This window comes from Meriones unguiculatus, chromosome 17 (genome assembly GCF_030254825.1).
Source record: "Meriones unguiculatus strain TT.TT164.6M chromosome 17, Bangor_MerUng_6.1, whole genome shotgun sequence".
Taxonomy (NCBI): Eukaryota; Metazoa; Chordata; class Mammalia; order Rodentia; family Muridae; genus Meriones; species Meriones unguiculatus.
In genome coordinates, this window is record NC_083364.1 from 37,053,838 (window position 1) to 37,073,137 (window position 19,300).

Here is a 19,300-nt window from a genome sequence, read left to right on the forward strand (position 1 = left end):
GATCCTAGGTTTAATCCCTGGGGCCCGCATGTTAAAGGAGTTAACTGACTCCTGCAAGTTGATTTCTGACCTCCACACAGGCCGTGTGTGGACACCTTGTGGAAGTCAGTTCTCTATTTCCACTCTGTGGTTTCAGAGAGCCAACTCAGGTGAGCAGGCTTAGTGGCAAGCGCGTTTACATTCCGACCCCTGTCCTGGCCTGCATTTTCAGGTTTTGAAAACAAAGTGGCAATGTTTTCCTGTCTTTGTAATGCTTGAACTAGATCTGTAGTGATATACACAGCTGTAGCCCTGGCTGTGGACTAATACTGACAGTGTGCAAGTCCTGGCTCATGGCAGATGTGTCTTTTTTTTTTTTTTTTTTTCTGACAAATGGTTACCATACACTTGAAAAGAATGTGTGTGCCATCAGTTTTGGTGGTCTTTGACATGTCCAAACCACAGACCTGTCTGCACACATCCCCGGACTGCTATGGATGTGGCCCAATAAATTTGAGGATGACACATTACATATCTCAGTGTCAAAACACTGAGCAGCTCAGATCCTTGGGCCATACTTCCAGTCTTGAGCAGCTGATTAAAAAAAAAAAATCTGATTGATAGAGATGGATCACGGTAGCCTGAGAATAAACTTTAGACTTTCCTTTCTGTGTTTCTTGTACCATATGCACACTTACAAACTTTCAGTCTTCCGGTGTCACCAAACCTTGTTATCCCTGCAACATGTTCTCCTTCATTTCAACGTTTGCTGCCTGAAGCCTCCTCTTTGGTTGGACTTGCTGTGGCCACAAGTGTTTACAATGTATGTTTTTCTATTATTCCATGTTCCCTCTTACCCTTGCATATCAAATATAGCTCTTGATCACAGGGCTCTCTTTTTGTATAGTCTGACTCTATTCTGAGTATTTAGGCTATTTACATTTAGGATACTTTCTCAACTATTTCTGATCAAACAGTTACACACTATTCGTTTGCTATTTGAGCATCTGGCTTCTGTTCCTTTTGTTCCTCACTACTGCTTTTGGGGTAAATTAGGCATAGGCTGAGCGCCTCTAACCCAGAATTTTGAAATCAGAAATACTCCAAAATCCAAAACTTTCTGAGTGCCAAAATAAAACAAGAAGCAACTCCACACTTAACCTGCTATGGTATGCTACCCTACACTGTCGGTAAATTTAAAACTTCTTAACACATTATCTTTAGGCTATGTGTGTCACCGAAATGAATTTCATGTTTTACTTGGGTCCAATCCTAAGCTATCTTATGCAAAAGGAAGTACCACAAAATCTAAACCATTTCAATTTTAAACATTTTGGGTCCCAAGCACTCAAACTATATCTCTTAGCAATTTTTTGTCTGTTTGATTATAGTGACTGTAACTTGCTTTACTATTCTTTTCTCTCTCTCTCTCATTCTTTCTTTCTCTCTTTCCATTTTGTTTTGTTTTTTGAGACGGGGTTTATGTAGCTCTGGCTGTCCTGGAACTTGCTATGTAGACAAGGCTGGCCTCAAACTCACACAGATCCACCTCTCTGGGATTAAAGGAGTGGACCACCAGGCTTTGTTTTACTATCTTGTAGTGGCTATGTGAAAATAAATGCTCATACAAATTACAATGCAAATTACTACCACCTTTCATGACAGCACTAGGGGCTTAGAATATCAGTTCTATTGACTTGACTTTTCTCTTTTGCAGTTACTCTCCACTTCAATGCTAAAGATAATGTAAGGCATTGTCATTCCACAGGATACTTGCTTATCCTCAGCCACATATTTAATATCTCTGCCATTCTTCTTTTCCTGCCTTTTCGTGTTTTCTTTTTTTCCATTATTGTGTGTATGATGTATGTGTATAAGGTGAACATTTATACCACACTGTGCAGGTGGAGGTCAAAGAACAACTTTAGAAAATTGTTGCTCTTTTCCACTGCGTTAAGTCAGGGTCTTCCCTGCTTCCCCTGCTGTGCTGTGTACTGCAGGCCTGCAGGCCCATAAACCGGGCACATCTCCTATCTCCACCTCCTGTCTCACGGTAGAAATGCATGCCACCACATCTGGCTACTTTACACAGGTTCTAGGGATGGAGCTCAGACCATCAGGGCTGCACTGCAAGAGCTTGCACTGCTGAGCCACGCTGCTGGCCTCATTCTCTTGTTTTCATAGGAATTAATTTTCTTCCATCCAAGTAAATGTTTATAGTTTTTACATTGTGGGACCACTGATAATAAATATACTTGGTTTCTGTTCATCTGAATAGATTTTTACTCTATCCATACTTTTGATGTATAGTTCCCTGTGTACAGAATTCTACACTTGATTTTCAACATTGTGAAGATACCACATTATATCTGATGAGTTTATTATCAGATATTATTATAAAAACTGATTCCCTCAAATTGTCCTCTCACCTCCACACATTCATTACCTCTGATACACAAAAAAGTAAATGCAATTTAAAAAAAAAACAAAACGCCTAAGAATAAAATAGCTCTACCCCTGTTGATACTTGCTGTCAAGATTAAGAGCCGGAAAGTTCAAATCTGAGATGCTGGTAAAGAAGAGAACCAGTTTCCACAGGTTGTCTTCTGACTGTTGTGAGCGTGCTGTGGTGTGGGCGGCATGTGATGAATGAATGAATGAAATCTCCAGGTGTGGTTATGTTATTTTTCAAAATCTGTACCCAAAAATTGTGTTAGATGGCGTCAATGGCAGTCTTTTTACTGTGCCTGCTTTCAACCTTTAGCATATGGAAGACCTTGGGGCAAATTATTATGACTATTAAAAGCTGTTTATGTTCAGAATTTCTTTTGTCAAAGCAGTCCATGATTTTACAGTGTTTTGTTTTAAATTTTTTAAATCATGTACCAGGTGAAAAACCATTCCGCTGTGATGAATGTGGTATGAGATTCATACAGAAATATCATATGGAAAGGCACAAGAGAACTCACAGCGGAGAGAAGCCTTACCAGTGTGAATACTGCTTACAGGTAAGTAGGGCAGTTTCTTCTCCTACCGTAACTGCGGTACGAGACTGCAAGTCAGGCCACACAGTGCTAGACCCGTTCGAGATTTTAAACTCGGGCTAGATTTATAATAGAAGCTTGATCAGTGAATAGGCTTGGAGTTACTTATATTGTTATTAATTATCTTGTTTCTTTTCTTCTCTTCCTTGTTGACAAAAAAAATCATAAAAACAACAACAAAAAAACCACTTCCAACCTCTGATTTCAACAGTATTTTTCCAGAACAGATCGTGTATTGAAACATAAACGTATGTGCCATGAAAATCACGACAAAAAACTAAACAGATGTGCCATCAAAGGTGGCCTTCTGACATCAGAGGAGGATTCTGGCTTCTCTACATCACCAAAAGATAATTCACTGCCAAAAAAGAAAAGGCAAAAAACTGAGAAGAAATCATCTGGAATGGACAAAGAGAGTGCATTGGACAAATCTGAGATGAAGAAGGACAAAAACGATTACCTGCCTCTCTACTCCTCCAGCACTAAAGTAAAAGATGAGTACATGGTCGCAGAGTATGCTGTTGAAATGCCACACGCTTCAGTTGGAGGGTCCCACCTGGAGGACGCATCTGGAGAGATACACCCACCCAAGTTGGTTCTCAAAAAAATCAATAGTAAGAGAAGTCTGAAACAGCCCCTGGAGCAAAATCAAACCATTTCACCCCTGTCCACGTACGAAGACAGCAAGGTCTCAAAGTATGCCTTTGAGCTTGTGGATAAGCAGGCATTACTGGACTCAGAGGGCAGCGCTGACATCGATCAGGTGGATACCTTGCAGGAGGGGCCCAGCAAACCTGTGCACAGCAGCACCAACTACGACGATGCCATGCAGTTTCTGAAGAAGAAGCGGTATCTTCAAGCCGCAAGTAACAACAGCAGGGAGTACGCGCTAAACGTGGGCACCATAGCTTCTCAGCCTTCTGTGACACAAGCAGCTGTGGCCAGTGTCATTGATGAGAGCACCACAGCGTCCATCCTGGATTCCCAGGCACTGAACGTGGAGATTAAGAGCAACCATGACAAAAGCGTTATTCCAGATGAGGTCCTGCAGACTCTGCTGGACCATTACTCCCACAAAGCTAATGGACAGCATGAGATTTCCTTCAGTGTTGCAGATACTGAAGTGACTTCTAGCATATCAATCAATTCTTCCGATGTGCCCGAAGTCACCCAGTCAGAGAATGTTGGATCAAGCTCCCAAGCATCCTCATCAGATAAAGCTAACATGTTGCAGGAATACTCCAAGTTTCTGCAGCAGGCTTTGGACAGAACTAGCCAAAACGATGCCTATTTGAATAGCCCGAGCCTTAACTTTGTGACTGATAACCAGACCCTTCCAAATCCGCCAGCATTCTCTTCCATAGACAAGCAAGTCTATGCAGCCATGCCCATCAATAGCTTTCGATCAGGAATGAATTCTCCACTAAGAACAACTCCAGATAAATCCCACTTTGGACTGATAGTCGGTGACTCACAGCACCCATTTCCCTTTTCAGGTGATGAGACAAACCACGCCTCTGCCACACCCACAGCAGACTTTCTGGATCAAGTGACTTCTCAGAAGAAAGCTGAGGCACAGCCTGTCCACCAGGCTTACCAAATGAGCTCCTTTGAACAGCCCTTCCGTGCTCCATATCATGGATCCAGAGCTGGAATAGCAACTCAATTTAGCACTGCCAATGGACAGGTGAACCTTCGGGGGCCAGGGACAAGTGCTGAATTTTCAGAATTTCCCTTGGTGAATGTAAATGATAATAGAGCTGGGATGACGTCTTCACCAGATGCCACAGCTGGCCAGACTTTTGGCTAAAAAAAAAAAAAAAAAAAGTGTAAATAATACTGGCACTTTAGAACAGATTAATCAAGAGTGGGGTTACTCTGTGTAAAATGGAGTGCTGTACAGATCTGAGAGCAATGCGTTCATAGCAAGCTGATAAGAATAGCAAGATAATCCAATAACTGCATTTCGTTTGGTTAGTCCGCATTCCTTGAACTGCCTTACGTGTTGTCACCGTTAGAGAAGCAATGCATTACCTGTTTTAGATCAGAAACTTGCTATTCACCCACACCAAGATAAAAGGAAAAAAGACTTTCGCACAATTGTTTCCTAACTGATAACATTGTACATTCTTAGGAGAGTAGTAATTGTGTGAAACTTCCTCATACTGTTTCTAAGTTTTTCAGCATAGTATTGCACTTCAGCAGGGAATCCGAGGCTGCGCCACAGACAGTGAACTTAGAGTTTCAATGTCAAGAGAGTATGGCTTAAATAAGTAGTTTGTCCTATGGGGGTAATAAAAGAAAACACCTTTTAAAAATGATAATGCCATATACCCTTGATTTTCATTTTGCATTATATTGACATGTGGTTTTTTTTTTTTTGAAGAAAAAAGTAATAAAAATCTGATAGTCTAAGACTCCACTATTTAAAAGCCTAATTACTTTTAAAGTATGCATACTTTCAAAACTTTTACCAAAACACACAACTGTTGAAGCATTCACTTCTCTATGGAAGTATGCATATTGGTGTCAGTTCCTTTGTACAGGTATACTTAGATATTTTTTATGATTTTTCATGTGCAAGTATCAAGGTTTGAAGTTTTAGTAAAAAAGAAATATTCTGTAGATTACATTCCCAAAAAATAATGCTTACACGAATTGTATATTCCACGTTTTAAAGCTGAAATGTATTTTACTTTACACACTTCAGTTGGCATAGAGCACTTAGAATTAAGCTGGTATTTTTGATTTCTCAAAGTTAAAAAATAGATTTTTTAGGTTTGATATGGTTGTGTCATAATCATCTCGTAATTGACAATTTTGCTTTTTGGCAATAAAAGGAAGTTGGGATATCCTTGGACTGTAAAACCTGGTTTAATTCTTCTCTTTATGGACTCTTGGTAGATTGGATAATTAAACAGTATCCCAAGAAACTAAAGAAAAGGGCATTTTAATTGCTTACTTAAGTTACTTTTAAGTGAATACTGCTCATGACAGTTTTACAAAGCGGAAGTGCTTACTGATTCCAGTAACTGCAATTTGCTTTTCAGCTAGATGAGTGATCGGAATTTTTTTTTTTTTTGTTCAATTTCAAAATCTAAATAAACTACAGACTTTATCCTTATACCACGAATGTTCTTTTTATATATGTATACTTTGTCTTAAAAATAATACAGCATGGTACAATAAATACTGCTTTTATATCTATCTATCTATCTATACACTTTTATGAAGAATGATGGTTTGAGTTACACATTGGACAGTTTTAATTTTTGGAGACTAACATTAGTTACATTGGCTCTACTCTCTTTTGTTTGCCCCACCTTTTTCGGTTTTGTACTTTAAATCTCTGCCATCTTTATCACAGTGCAGCAGTGGTAATCTAAAACTTGTACCCTTGGGAGGTGAAGCTGCTGTTAACTCCATTTTGACTTTGCTGATGACCCTGTAGATCTGCTTGCTTTGTTTCCGTGTTGAGTGTGTTACCCATTTAAATTATTTTTCTTTTATTTAATGTTATTCCAAGACTGTTCTCATAAAGAAGGGAGCAAAGAAATATCCTCCCCCCAGGATCCTTCACTTACACTCATTTATTTTTTAATATGTTGGTGTTTTTATGACAAGGAATATAAGTTATGTTTAATGTGGTTTTCTCTACACTTTGTTATGAACTTTGCTTGAAATCATAGTTTTCCCATTTGACAGCTTTGCTGTCAGATCTTCAAGGACTTTTAGACTTCTTTGAAGTAAAAATCTTAAGTTCTGCCATTATTGATCTGAAGACTGACGTGTGTCTGTGGCGCATCCCATAACCACAGGAACGCTTCATCAGATGAGGTGTGATGGGACCGTACGCCCCCTAGATGGGTGCTTGTGTTTCTCTCATAGTGCTTTTGATAAGAGCAGACATTTCTCTCCTAAGTTGAGCCTGATTAAAAAGACAATGTGGTTCCGCTGTGAACTTGATACATTTCTTGTACAGTGTAAGGGTCTGTCTTTTAACATCACCAGCACAGTTTTAAGAATGTGATGGTTGCTGAGCTTTCAGGTAAGCTTAGGAAGAAAAGCCTTTGAAAACAGAAGTTCTGTAAACAGAATTTCAGGTGTCGCATTCCTGTCTTAAACACATTTCTTTAAATCCACACAATGGCAGACTTTTCTACCAGGTTATACACATTTGAGATAACCAACAGCCAGCATAACTTACTGACTTACCAGTTAACGTAGAGTCATCACTTACTGTGAAGTTCTGGATGCCTGCCAGACTCAGCTTGTATCTTCATCCTACGAGAAGCATCTCAACAGTCTGGGTTTCCCTGCCTGACCATTAGAGAGAGGAAGTGGCCTTGTGTGCTGCTTTGGACGGATCCCTGGAGAATAGGAGATAGGACCCTGTTAGTTCACACTTGTCATTTCTCTCAGTGAGCAAATTCTTGTCGAAGAGTAGCTCCTAACACCTGTCAGCTTTTGCTCACCATGAGCCTGTTCTGCTTTTTCTCACAGGTCCTTCCAGTCTGGGCTTGGGAGACCTCTGGCTAGACCAGGGCAGGAGCTGTCCAGCATCTGAAATCATTGTTGCTTTTTGAACTTCAGTTTTTACTGCACATGTAGTTTATTGGGTTTGGAATAGCTAAGTGGCTCCTACAGTTTTTTGTTTTGTTTTGTTTTGTTTTTTGGATCTACAGTGCGCATGTGCTACCTAGTCAGGTAGGAATCCACCATCTTAGCTCTGACTCAGGGTGCCAGCAATGGGTCATTTTATCTCTTGAGAGGTAGAAGAGGCCTTGTGCTCAGGGCAAACTTTCAATTCCCACAGATGAGGGATACTTGCAAAGTGCCAGCGAGGTTAGATCTTTTGCCACTTCTTTGATTTTATTTGGGTTTTTAAAGGGCTGTTTAAAAAAAAAAAATTAATAAAAAAAAAAAAAAGCCGGGAGCCTTGGAGTAGGCACACTGCATACCGCGCTCCCTAGAACCTTTAAACTAGAGCTCATCTTTTCAGTGTAGTTACTTGAAGAAGCACTATTAAAATCAGTGAGAATCTATTTGAGTCTGCAATTTAATTTAAACCTTTTTCGTTTCAAATCGCTTTATTTCAGGGAAATAATTTTCCAGTTGTTTTTTGCTATATTCTGCAAATAAAAGCCGTGTGTTTCCTTTTTTCCACCTAAACGTTGGTAGGAAACAAACTAAAGCGGACAAACATTTCGTGTTGTGTTTGTTGCTTCCTTTAATCCAATGGATAAAAAAAAAAAAAAAAAAGTAAAACCCTGTAAACATTATTTTATTTTTTTATGCAATACCATGCTGTAAATAGGGTTCATCGAGTAAGGATGTACCTACCTATGATTGAACCTTTGATTCTGCACAGTTAGAGTTTATATATAAACGTGTCTTGACAATCAAGGACTTGATGTGAGTCTTCCTTTATGGTGTTTATTAATGTTATGCATTCCATTTGTTTGAAGTGAGTACCAATGTGCTAATTTGTATTGTCTGAAAGTATGTAATGTTTTTACAGCTTGTTTTTAAGACTCTGTAAATATGTACAAACCAGTCACAGGACCGCTTTATGTTAGAGGGCGTGTGATGTACTGTATGTAAGCAATAACACATAGCAGTGCTAACTTTACAAGTAGCATCAGGAACGTTCTAGAGAAACATTTCAGAGTTATTCGTTATCCTTAGTTCATTTAATAATGATTATCTTTAATCAGTTTTTATAAGCAAATTCCATTGTTCCTCCTGTTGGAACGTAACACTGTTTACACAGCATAATTGACGTTGCAGGGGAGACAGGCTAGTTTTGGCTTCGTCTGTGCTCTCTCTCACTAAGCATTGAATGGCCTTACCACTCTTGTGCAAAGATGGAGGAAGACGGCAGAACGTAGTGTCCATCACACTGAAGGAAGGGATGTGGGGTTTTTTTGGTTTGGTTTTGTTTTTCCTGCTTCTGTACCGCTACCTAACTTTGTGGTTTGCTTTGGGTTTTACTATGTGTTTCTGTTCTAGATTCAAACCCGTTAAGTGTTGAGGTAGCTTCAGTTCAATTGTGAAGTAGATAAATTTCTTCATATTTCATAGCTACATTTCAATGATTCTAAACTTTCTACTTTGGTTTTTAGATACTTATTTTTCAAGCTTGATTTCTCAGCTGACCAGATGAATTTACTCAACTTCAGTACAAAGAAAGACAGACTTAATGCTTGAAGTGAGTAGATACTGTACTGTACAGAGCAGCTCTCTGAACACCCGTCACCGCTTTAGCAACGAAGCCGCCAATTTATAAATGATTATGACCTACATTTTATAGGGAAAACGTTTTTAATGCTAGTCATTTATATAACGTGCTTTGAAGGATTTGCTAGTCCACTCCTGTCACTTTTTAGTACACTGGTACCTTTTCTATGTAATGTATGCTTTTTATTGTAGCAGAGCATTTCAGTAGAAAGAATTTTGCAACAATATGGGGGAAATTTTTCATTGTCGGGTTTGAATTATACTGGATTTTATCTGTCTAGTCTTACGTGTCTTTATTTTAATGCTGTCTGGAAGGGACCTTGGTACCCAAATAAAGCAGGTTAACCTCATTGCTTCAAGGGCACACTGTAGTGCTGGGCTTCACCTGGAAATCTGGTGACTTTGAAAAGAAAACCACGTTTATAAAAATTGTACAGAAGAAATTAAATGTGTGATGGAAATCCTGATGGTTGAGCACGTTGAATTTTCTGAGACATAGTGTTATTTTCCTGGAATCCCTATGCCTTCTTTGTACTCCAGCCAATAAAAGAAAACCTTGTCATCATTGAAAGTGGTAGGCTGATAGGATATTCTGGTTATACAGTATTACTTCCCTGTCCTTTCTCTGACCCCCTCTCAATCACTGTAAATTTTTATTTTCTATTTCCTAATGCTAATTAAACATGTATATAATATAGAGGCTGTTGTATAGAACTGACTGAATTGGGTTGTATGCTTGAATGGGTAGCTACATGGAAATGTTTGATGGATACTGAGAATTCCTAAGATACCCGAGTAAATTCATTGGGGAAGGGGCCGTCTTGTCTTGGGCAGGCCACAGCAGACGGTTCCTGCACCCCTACGGGGTCAGTGGGAGAATCCGCTGCAAACTCAGTATTAGACACAAACTGGGGCTTTCCTTCCCTTCCCCTGAATATAAGCACTAGATTTCAAAGTCTACTCAGGTGAAATCGCTTCACAGTGAAACTTAACCACATTGAAATTTTCACTGTTAAAGACTATATTTGTGATATTTTTAAATACAAACTTTTACACTGCACTCAGCAGCCTAATGATTGAAGTTTAGCCAAGATATTTTAAAATATAGTTATCCTCCATGTATAATTGTTTTTAAACAATTGGGAGGATTTTTTTGTTGGAAGATTTTTTTATTATCATTGTTTAAAAGAAACAAACCTTCTCGCTTGACCCCACATTACACCATGAGTGAATTGCTGAGCCGTTTGAAGACGGGCAGCTTGTTTCCTGCCTGGTCACGGGACATGAACTGACATTACAAGGTCTAATGAGGTCATAGCTTTCGGCACTATCGTCATAGAGTTCACCTCGCCTCTTGGGAGTTTATACTACCATTTTATGTATTGTGATACTAAAAGAAGTTGTTTTACTTTATTTTACATTGAATTATTAGATTAACTTCTATTTGCAAATTCTGCATTTTAAATGTGGACACTTGGCTGTTTGAAAATAAAATACAGAATACAAGTTTTATGAATAATTTTCTAGCTGAATTTTTCACAGTACTTTGAACCAAATAACTAATGGTAAATATGCAAAAAAAAAAAAAAAATGTGGTACATAGGTATAGAGGAAAGAATGTCCATGTGGAATTGGTAGTTCCATGGGTTGAGGGACAGGATCAGGGCCTTTACTGTAGATTGCTGTGGAATGTTACTAGTTCTAAGATCAAGCCGACTGTTAACTGTCATTAACTATTTCAGACTTGAACCATGTTGAGCATAGAGCTAAGAATATGTGTGGCATTTCCTTTACAGATAAGATTCCATTAACCTTTCATCAGTAGCATACATGGGATTCTCTCTCTCCCCCTCCCCCAATTAGTATAGATAGACCTGTTTTCATTCACCAACCACCTTGCCAGGACCTTGTCTTCTGACAGTGGGATGCATTGTGAAAAAGAAAAAGCAGTCTGCAGTTAAGAATGCTGCCTAGGTCCTTGGGACAAGTGTCAACTAATTGGCCCTTGCAGAAGTCAGTGCTCAGACCCTGGCTTATTAGCATGGTGCTGTAACCAACTGCGTACTGGTACCACCGACGATCTACTATTCATTTTCTACATCCCAGGTCTTGGGTGATTTGGCTTGGTGGGGAGAGGGCTGGGGAGATGCTCTACCTGACACTACTCCCACCTTCTGAAGATTGGATGAAAAAATAAAATTGAAGTCACTTGAATTAATGTGTTGTTGCTGAGTCTTACTTGACAATTTATCGCTCACAGAATGATTTTTCTGATAGTGCCTGGATAGACTGACTACACTTCCTGGGCATTCGGTTCCCCCGCTTTGCTGAACCTGATGGGTATTAGGACAAACAGCATCTACTTCCTGGAGGCAAAAGTGAAATAAATTGAAAATGAGGGTCTCATAATTCTTGTGGGTTCGTTCCCCTCCGTAGACTTAGGCAGATATAGACGTGTCTACGTGTAAGGACTGGGATGAAAAAACTGTGACACTGTAAATAAGAACATTTTCAAGTGCCTGGGAAAATGCAAGTTTTAAAACAGCCTTGACTTGTAAGATGGAGAACATTTGAGCCTTTGCCTATTTACTCACACAGACGAGCTTCTAAAGTTGTAATGTTCCTAACGTCTCCTGTCCTTAAAGCTGAAGTGGATGCTCCTGCCTTGTAAGGAAGGGAGCCAAGGGAGAGCATTCTCTGGAACAGGGCTTGTGTTCCCTGTTGACTTGGGTCTTCACTGGCTGGAGCATAGGACCTTCAGCCTACATTCAGCACTGATCACCTACTTACCAGACACGGCTAAGTGCAAATGATAGATGGCGGAAGCTAGTAATCTCTCGTTTTTGGGTTTTTTTTTTTTTTAAAGACTTATTTTATGTGTTTCAACTGCATGTATGTCTGCACCAGTATGAGTGTATTGCTGGGGGGTTTCAGAAGAGGACCTCAGATGCTTTGGAACTGGAGTTACAAGGGGTTGTGAGCTGCCATGTGGGTGCTGGGAATCGAAGCTGGGTCCTCTGGCAGAGCAGCCAGTGCGCTTAACCACAGAGCCATTGCTCCAGCGTGGCTACTGTCATCTTAATCTGAAAGCATCGTTAGTGGTGTCAGCTACAGATGATTTATAGGATTAAAGCAAACACCCAAGTTTAAAGATGCGATGGAACTGTGCTGCACACTTGAGATTACATTCCTTAATCCATGGGTAAGTGGGAAAGTATGGTTATTCTATGTTTCAGTGCGATTTTCTAAGAAAATTTCAGTTCAATAACCAGCCCCAGAAGATGGGGGAAATAGAGAACATTGTCAAAAGGTATCCCCTGTGGAAATGACCAGATTTATGGGTAATATTCAAGCCTGGAGTGTACAGCTGGGAAGGTAGTCTGAAGGCACTGGCCTGTTACAGGCCTGGGTAATGGATCTCTATGATGTACAAACGAGGGTGAAGCGGAGGATCACCTTTTAACTAGGACAATGGAAGCCGGTGCTGGCAGGCAGCCGCTACAGAGCTAAGGCTTTTCTGTTCAGTGTTCTGAGCTCACTGCTGCAGGTTCCTCCCAAACCACGGTTGTGCGTAGAGCACTCACATTTTCTTCAAGGTCTTTGAGCGCCTGTAAACTCAGACCTCACGTATGGTGGTCTCTGCCTGTGGGAGCTGCCATACCATTGCTTAAGCAGAAGAATGAGGCTTAAGCCAGTTGCTAGAGCACAGAATAAAATGACGGGCAAAGTAAACAGGGCAGGCAAGTGAGGGCCTCTCAGATGTCAGGGAGAGCTGGAGTAGCATCCAGCTGGCCCTCTTGGTTTGAGAGCAGATGCTAGTGCTCGAAGCATAAGGGTAAAACAGTTTGTAAAACAGACAAAGAGTGTATTATTTAGGAAGTGCTTCATGCAGTGTGAACAGTGATAGTGAGGCGGCTTTAAATGAGCCAGTCTCACGTGTGACTTGTTGAAGACCGGGGTGAAACAGTGGGATGTGGTTTGCCCGTGCCCTCCAGGATGTATGGGCAAAAAGGAAGTGGGATGGGACTTGAGAGTCAAAGAATCTTCACGAGTTAGTCTTTGATCTTGCTAAACAAACTTGTCAAAGCCACTTAACTTTTCTGATACTCACTGGATTCCGTCTATACCGTTGATAGCCTGTTTTGCCATCCATTTATTTGAGGCAGAAACGTGTAAACTATAACAGTAAGTATATTAGAGTCACGTGTGAGAGGCAAGAGCCTACCTGGGCAAATGCTGGTAGCCTCTTTTTATGTGAAGCATGGCATTAGGAAGTTCCGACTGGTAGACCATGCAAGTTGAACAGCTTTCATCCATAAAGAAACACCCCTAAGTCCAAGGCTTGGGGCCCCAAAGCCTTAGAAATAGAGAATTCAACACCTTACTGATGAATTGTTGACAAGATGCAGGCACACTAAGGATGTATAAAGTTGCCTTCAAGCTCCTCGTGCTGAGATGAGCCCTGTCCCTAAGATGTTTACGGTTACAAAAATATTCCAAATATATCTTGTCCCAGGAATTCTGTATACTCCACCTCCACTGTCCTTCAAAAGACTGAAGGTAGAATGAATTCAAGAATGACCAGCCCAAAAGGAACTGGCAGATGCCATGGGCAAGAGCGGTGCCACTTCTGTGAGAACAACAGTTACAACTTGTGTTTGCCAACAAGTGTACTGCAGAGTTGTTGGCGCTTAACTTCTATTCAGGAACAGATTTCAAAAAGCAGGTTAAAATAGAAATGATTCTGAGGCTGGGGAGAGAATTCATTTGGTACGTGTGCGTGCGTGTGTGTGTGTGTGTGTGTGTGTGTGTGTGTGTGTGTGTGGCATTTGCATGGTAGAGAAGGTTTGAAGGGTGCCGTTTCACCAGAAGTGGCATTATGGCAAGGCTATGATCAGGTAGAAGTGCTAGAATTGTGCACTTAATGCAAGCTTCTAAACGGGATTCCCAAAGGAGATGCAAGTATCCAGGGGTCAGACAGAAGTGGATTGTACCTGTAATCCCAGGATTCTTGAGGCTGAGGCTAACCATTTTGAGTTCAAGGCCAGCCTAGACTACAGAGTGAGACTCTGTCACAAGTAAGAAAATAGAATCCCAAGGTTACTGGGAAATAAAGGACCTTCTTAAAACCTGTTGGGCCTGTTTCCCAAACCTTAGTTGGAAAAGGGACAGAGTAGCAGGCCAGGACAAAGAGCCCTCACAGGCACTTCCTTCCTTTTGGCACCCTCCGGCTGAGTGGAGCATCCTTAAAGTGGAGTGAGTAGAGTCTAGGATGGCCAGGCCTCCAGCAATGGCGCTGTGATCCCAGCCCTTTCCCAGCTACAAAGGGATAAGGGGCTCCACGCTGGCTTTGGCTCTATGTGCTCCTATTCTACAGCCACGGTGGGACAGGCTTGTGAATGCTGCTTTAACCCTTTGGAGCTCCACTTCCCTTTACCACCACCACAGCCCCAGCCGTCCCAGGCTTACCTGGGTTCCTGCACGTTCCTGCACGCCCACACTTGCCGGCCTCCAGTCCTTGTCCCAGATGGGCCACGGAAAAGCCTTTCTCTCAGAAGCTTCGCAGCTCTGTCTGGAAGGACTGGGCTGTGCTCCTTGCGTTGATCCTGCGGTTTGTCTGAGCCCCTGGCAGCACCCTCTGTCTCCCTGCTGATTGCCTGTGCTTGGTCACAGCTCCTCATGCTGCAAATACTGTTTTCTCTCCACACTGTGCTAGGACTCCCCTCTCCAGCCTGTCTTCCTTCCGGATCCTCGGAAGAGCTCGCCCTGGTTTGACCGATGAGATCACTTCAGCCACATACGAGTTCCCACCACCGTGTAGGTTTCCCAGCCTGGTTAGCTGTCTACAGTTGCAGTGCTTCTCATTGGGAGAACTTGAGTAATGTCTGTCTGCCGCAGCTGTTCGGAGCGCTCTTACTCCTGTGCCTGTTCTGTGTCGGTCCCCCGTGGCTGATGACACACAGGTATTTGGTGGGTGTGACAGAGAGGGAGGGTCCAGGCACTAGAGTTAATGTGAGGGCGCAAAGACATCCCCTCCGAGTTTGGGATTCTGAGCTGACAGCATCAGGAGGTACGGCTTTCGAAAGAAAGGAAGCAGCCTAAGGTCTGAAAACAGCAGGCCAACCGATCTGGATTTCAGCCCCCAGCAACACAGGCCCATAATCCTTACAGGTCTGCCAGTGGGGCTTCTGTGTGTGACCTTTAAGGAGATACAGAATGCCAGTCAGTGCTGTTGCCATCCGGAAAGGCTGCCGCTGCCGTCAGAAAACAAACAGGACCTCTGCATCATGTGCTCTCTCGGGCTTCTAGGCCCTGGCCTGGGACAGGTGGCAGGTGGCCGGTACCAGGAGAATGACTTTCTCTTGCTGCGAGGTAAACCCCCGGAGTCAACAAATGCCTCAGATCCTGGATGAGAAACCTGCCAGACAGGAGCTGAGAGGAGGGGCCCCGCCCTCTGTACTCGGCCCTCCCCAGAAGCCGCAGGGTCCTGTGCTCCTCAGGAGCCTGCCTCTACTCTGAGACCCAGCAACTTCTCCTCCGTCCCACTCCCAGGACTGCTGGGCGGCAGTGCTTCTGACAGGTGTCCCTCCCGGGGGCTTACCCAGGAACTGAAGGAGTTCAAACTCCAGAAAGGAACCAGGCAGGGTGGCTGCACAGGTGTAATCCCAACTAAGGCAGAAGAATTGCTGAGAGTTTTGAGGCCAGGCTAGGCTGTATATTGAGTTCTGGGTCAGCATGGACTATCCAGAGTGAGAGGCTGTCTCAGAAAATGCAAATGCAGGGCTAGCGGCTGGAGAGGTGGCTCAGCAGTTGAGGCCATATTACTGCCCCTGCAGAGGACCTGAGTTTGGTTCCTAGCACCCACGTAGGTGACTCCCAACCACCTGTAACTTCAGCTTCAGGACTTCCAGCACCCTGTAGCCTTCAAGGGTACTCGCACACATGTATACACATACACACACACAGGCACACACACACATACACACTCACCCTTGAAAAATGTATTTCCACGACCAGCTAAATATTACCTTGTAGCATACTACCTCTTTCAGGGACAACATTTAGCCAGCTTTCTCCCACAACATGGGCTCTGAACCTCAAGTGTGAGGAGCCTAAGGGTGACGAGCCAGAGCACCTGTTGCCTTCCTTAGCCTGGGAAGCCGGCGTTACTTCTTCCATTCCTTCTGTCAGCTGAGGAACTTGCCAAAGCTGCTCAGGTCAATGAGAACGAAGAGCCATCTCCTGAGGGAATCTCGTTTCCTATTTCAAGAAAAGCAGGGGGGATGGCATGCATGAGTGCAGCCATCTTGGGAAAATACAATCCTCCCTACATTGTGTCTTTTTAGCTTTCTTACTCGTTTTCCTCCTTCAGAGTCTAAAGTTACAGGTACTTGGAAGAAAAAAAAAAAAAAAGAAGTCAAGAAAACTCCAGATTTATCCACCAAAGTGGGTTTCCTCTCCTATTTTACTATCTTGGCTCCTCTCTCTCTAGAGAGAGACGCAATAGATGGATGGTGTTTTGTGTGCAGAGCATACACCGATAGGCATACAGATTATAGCACACTGCTCATGTCCTGCAACTTGCTGTTTTTATTTATTATGTGATGGGCCGAGCTCAGTGGCAGTCCACGGAAAAGCCCCGGATTTCAAACTCTGTCTGTCCTCCTGTGGCTCTGTCCTGAATTAATCAATCTTCTGCTAATGGACTTTAGCTTCTCATTTTTTCCAACTATTACAAGTTAATGATACAATGGACACCCTTCTCATAGGCACACACTGTGATAGCTTAGAAATGGAGATGTTTCATTCTAAGAATATGCAAGATGCTATTTTTTTTTTTTTTTTTTGGCACAACAGTTTTGGGGATTTTGATGTTTGTTTGATTGTTTGGGTTGGTTTTTTTGAGACAGGGTTTATCTATGTAATAGCCCTGGCTGCCCTGGGACTGATTTGTAGACTAGGTGGCTCCGGAGTGCTGGGATTAAAGACAGGCGCCATCTGCTCCCAGGGTTTTGGGTTTTGTTGTTTGTTTGTTTGTTTGTTTGTTTGTTGATTTTTCCTTTAGGTTATAAGTTAAGTTGACATGAAGCAGGGCATACTTTTTCTTTGCAAACAACTGAGTTTTTCTTTTTGTCCTTAAAACGAAAAAAGAGACATGAGCAATGTTGTGCTTCAGGCCTGGGCTAAGCAGCTCCAGGCTCTCCCAGCATCCCTCAGTTGCTACCTGCTGCAGGGCATGGCTGGCATGCCCTGCCCTCTACTCTGAACTCTTCAGCCCAGAGGCAGGGGCTTCCCCCTTCCCCCCGCCTTCACTATATAACCCAGATATTTTGGTTCTCCTCTCTTCTCACTCTCCTCTCTCTGTATCTCTCCTCTTCTCCTCCCTCTTCCTTCTTTCTCTGTATGCATTTCTCTCTGTGTGTATGTGTCTCTGTGTCTCTCTCCCAGCCCCAGCTGAGAGCTGCTCCAAATCGCCGGTTAAGAAGATTATCAAACACTTTAGCAGAACTTAACACGCTCTGAAAGAAACTTTTCTTTTAAAGATTTGTTTATTTTATGTATATGAGTGTTCTAATCTACATTTACACCTGCCAGAAGATGGAATTAGTTCACATTACAGATGGTTGTGAGCCACCATGTGGTTGCCAGGAATTGAACTCAGGACCTATTAGGAAGAGCAGACGGTGCTCTTAACCGCTGAGCCATCTCTCCAGCCCTGAAGGAAACTTTTATTTATTTAGAAAAGGGCTTACTGCAGGAAGCAGTGGTTACAAAGAGGGTGTGTTTCCTTTTCTCGTGTGGTAAACTCAGGTGGATGTGAGCCTAAATGTAGATTTCTCAAAATTCAAGCTGATGCTTTCCCTTAGGCTCCCCGGAAACAGACAGCAAACAGGAACCTAATTACCTAGTTAAAGGCAACATTAAAGAAAAGTGCCCTGTATCACCCAAAAAGTGAGGAAGACGGCTTTCCTGGCCATGCAGTAACTAGATGGCCATGTGGTGGGTGTCAGTAATATGTCATACTGTCTGTCCACCCTCTTCTCATAGACGGCTAATCTGTGGTGCATCCTGGGGTCTTGCTTCTTGCAGAAATGGGTTATTAAAACTCCTCTGCAAGCTGGGGGTATAGCCTGTCAGGGGTAGAACTCTGTAAACAGAGCCCAGCTCGGACAAGCCCTGGGTTCTACTCCCAGCACTGTAAGGCCAAAAAACAAACAAACAAACAAAAAACGAAAAGGAAACTCCACAAACAGATGAAAACCCATTCGCTTGCGGTGAAGTGCCAACGCACACGACACAGAATGGACTCTGGGGACGTGGTGCTCAAGTGTGAAAAAGCCAGGCCCCAAATGATAAATAAATATTGCACCATTCCATTTAGAGGCGAGCTATATCCAGGGTAGACGAAAAGACAGAAAGTGCATGGGGTGCAGCGTGGGTGGGGTGAGGGGGACGTCTTCTGTGGGGGGTGATGAAAACCGTTTTGGACGTAGTGAGGCTGGGTGGCCGCGCAACTCTGGGAGCGAGATTAAGCACACTGAACCGAACAGTTAAAACGGATCTGATGGCAAACTTTACATAAGACACCTTCGCAGGAGCCACTTCGCTGGGGCAGCAAAGAGACGACAGGGCGCCACCGGCGTTCCCGGGGCCTCTGCCTTCCCTTTTGTTGTAAAAAGAACAGCCTCTATTTTTAGGGATTCCACACAAAGGCCTGTGGGCGTGGGAAGCACTCCCAGCCGCCCTCCCGTTTCTCAGAGGCCCACATGGAAAGCCTAGGAGGTTATTTAGGGTTCGGGAACTATGCCAGATGGGAAAAAATGGAGATAATTTAATCTCTCTGTCTTTTGATTCCTTCCTCCTCCTGGCAACCCGAGCCCCCCCCCCCCGGAAACCTTACTTCACCCCGAGGGTGGGCGGCTCGGTGGTCCCTGCTGAGGAGCTGAGGGTCAGCCCCCGGCCGCCCCGCACGCCCGGGCGCCCTCCTGCCTCGGGTGCAGATGCTCCGGCGCTGGCCGGGGCGCCGGGGCGGGGTC

At 43.1% G+C, this 19,300-nt stretch overlaps 1 protein-coding gene across 8 annotated transcripts in view; it reads left to right on the plus strand.

Moving 5' to 3' along the window:
* Znf148 (zinc finger protein 148) overlaps nt 1–11,477 on the plus strand; it is a 111,969-nt gene extending 100,492 nt beyond the window's left edge. For all 8 annotated transcript variants that reach the window (XM_021651533.2, XM_060370270.1, XM_060370269.1 and 5 more), the window contains 2 exons: nt 2,869–2,987; nt 3,235–11,477. In XM_021651533.2, the coding sequence (XP_021507208.1) occupies nt 2,869–2,987; nt 3,235–4,833 (1,718 nt within the window). In that variant the 3' untranslated portion in view covers nt 4,834–11,477. The remainder of the gene's footprint in view (nt 1–2,868; nt 2,988–3,234) is intronic.
* Nucleotides 11,478–19,300: the final 7,823 nt, after the last annotated feature.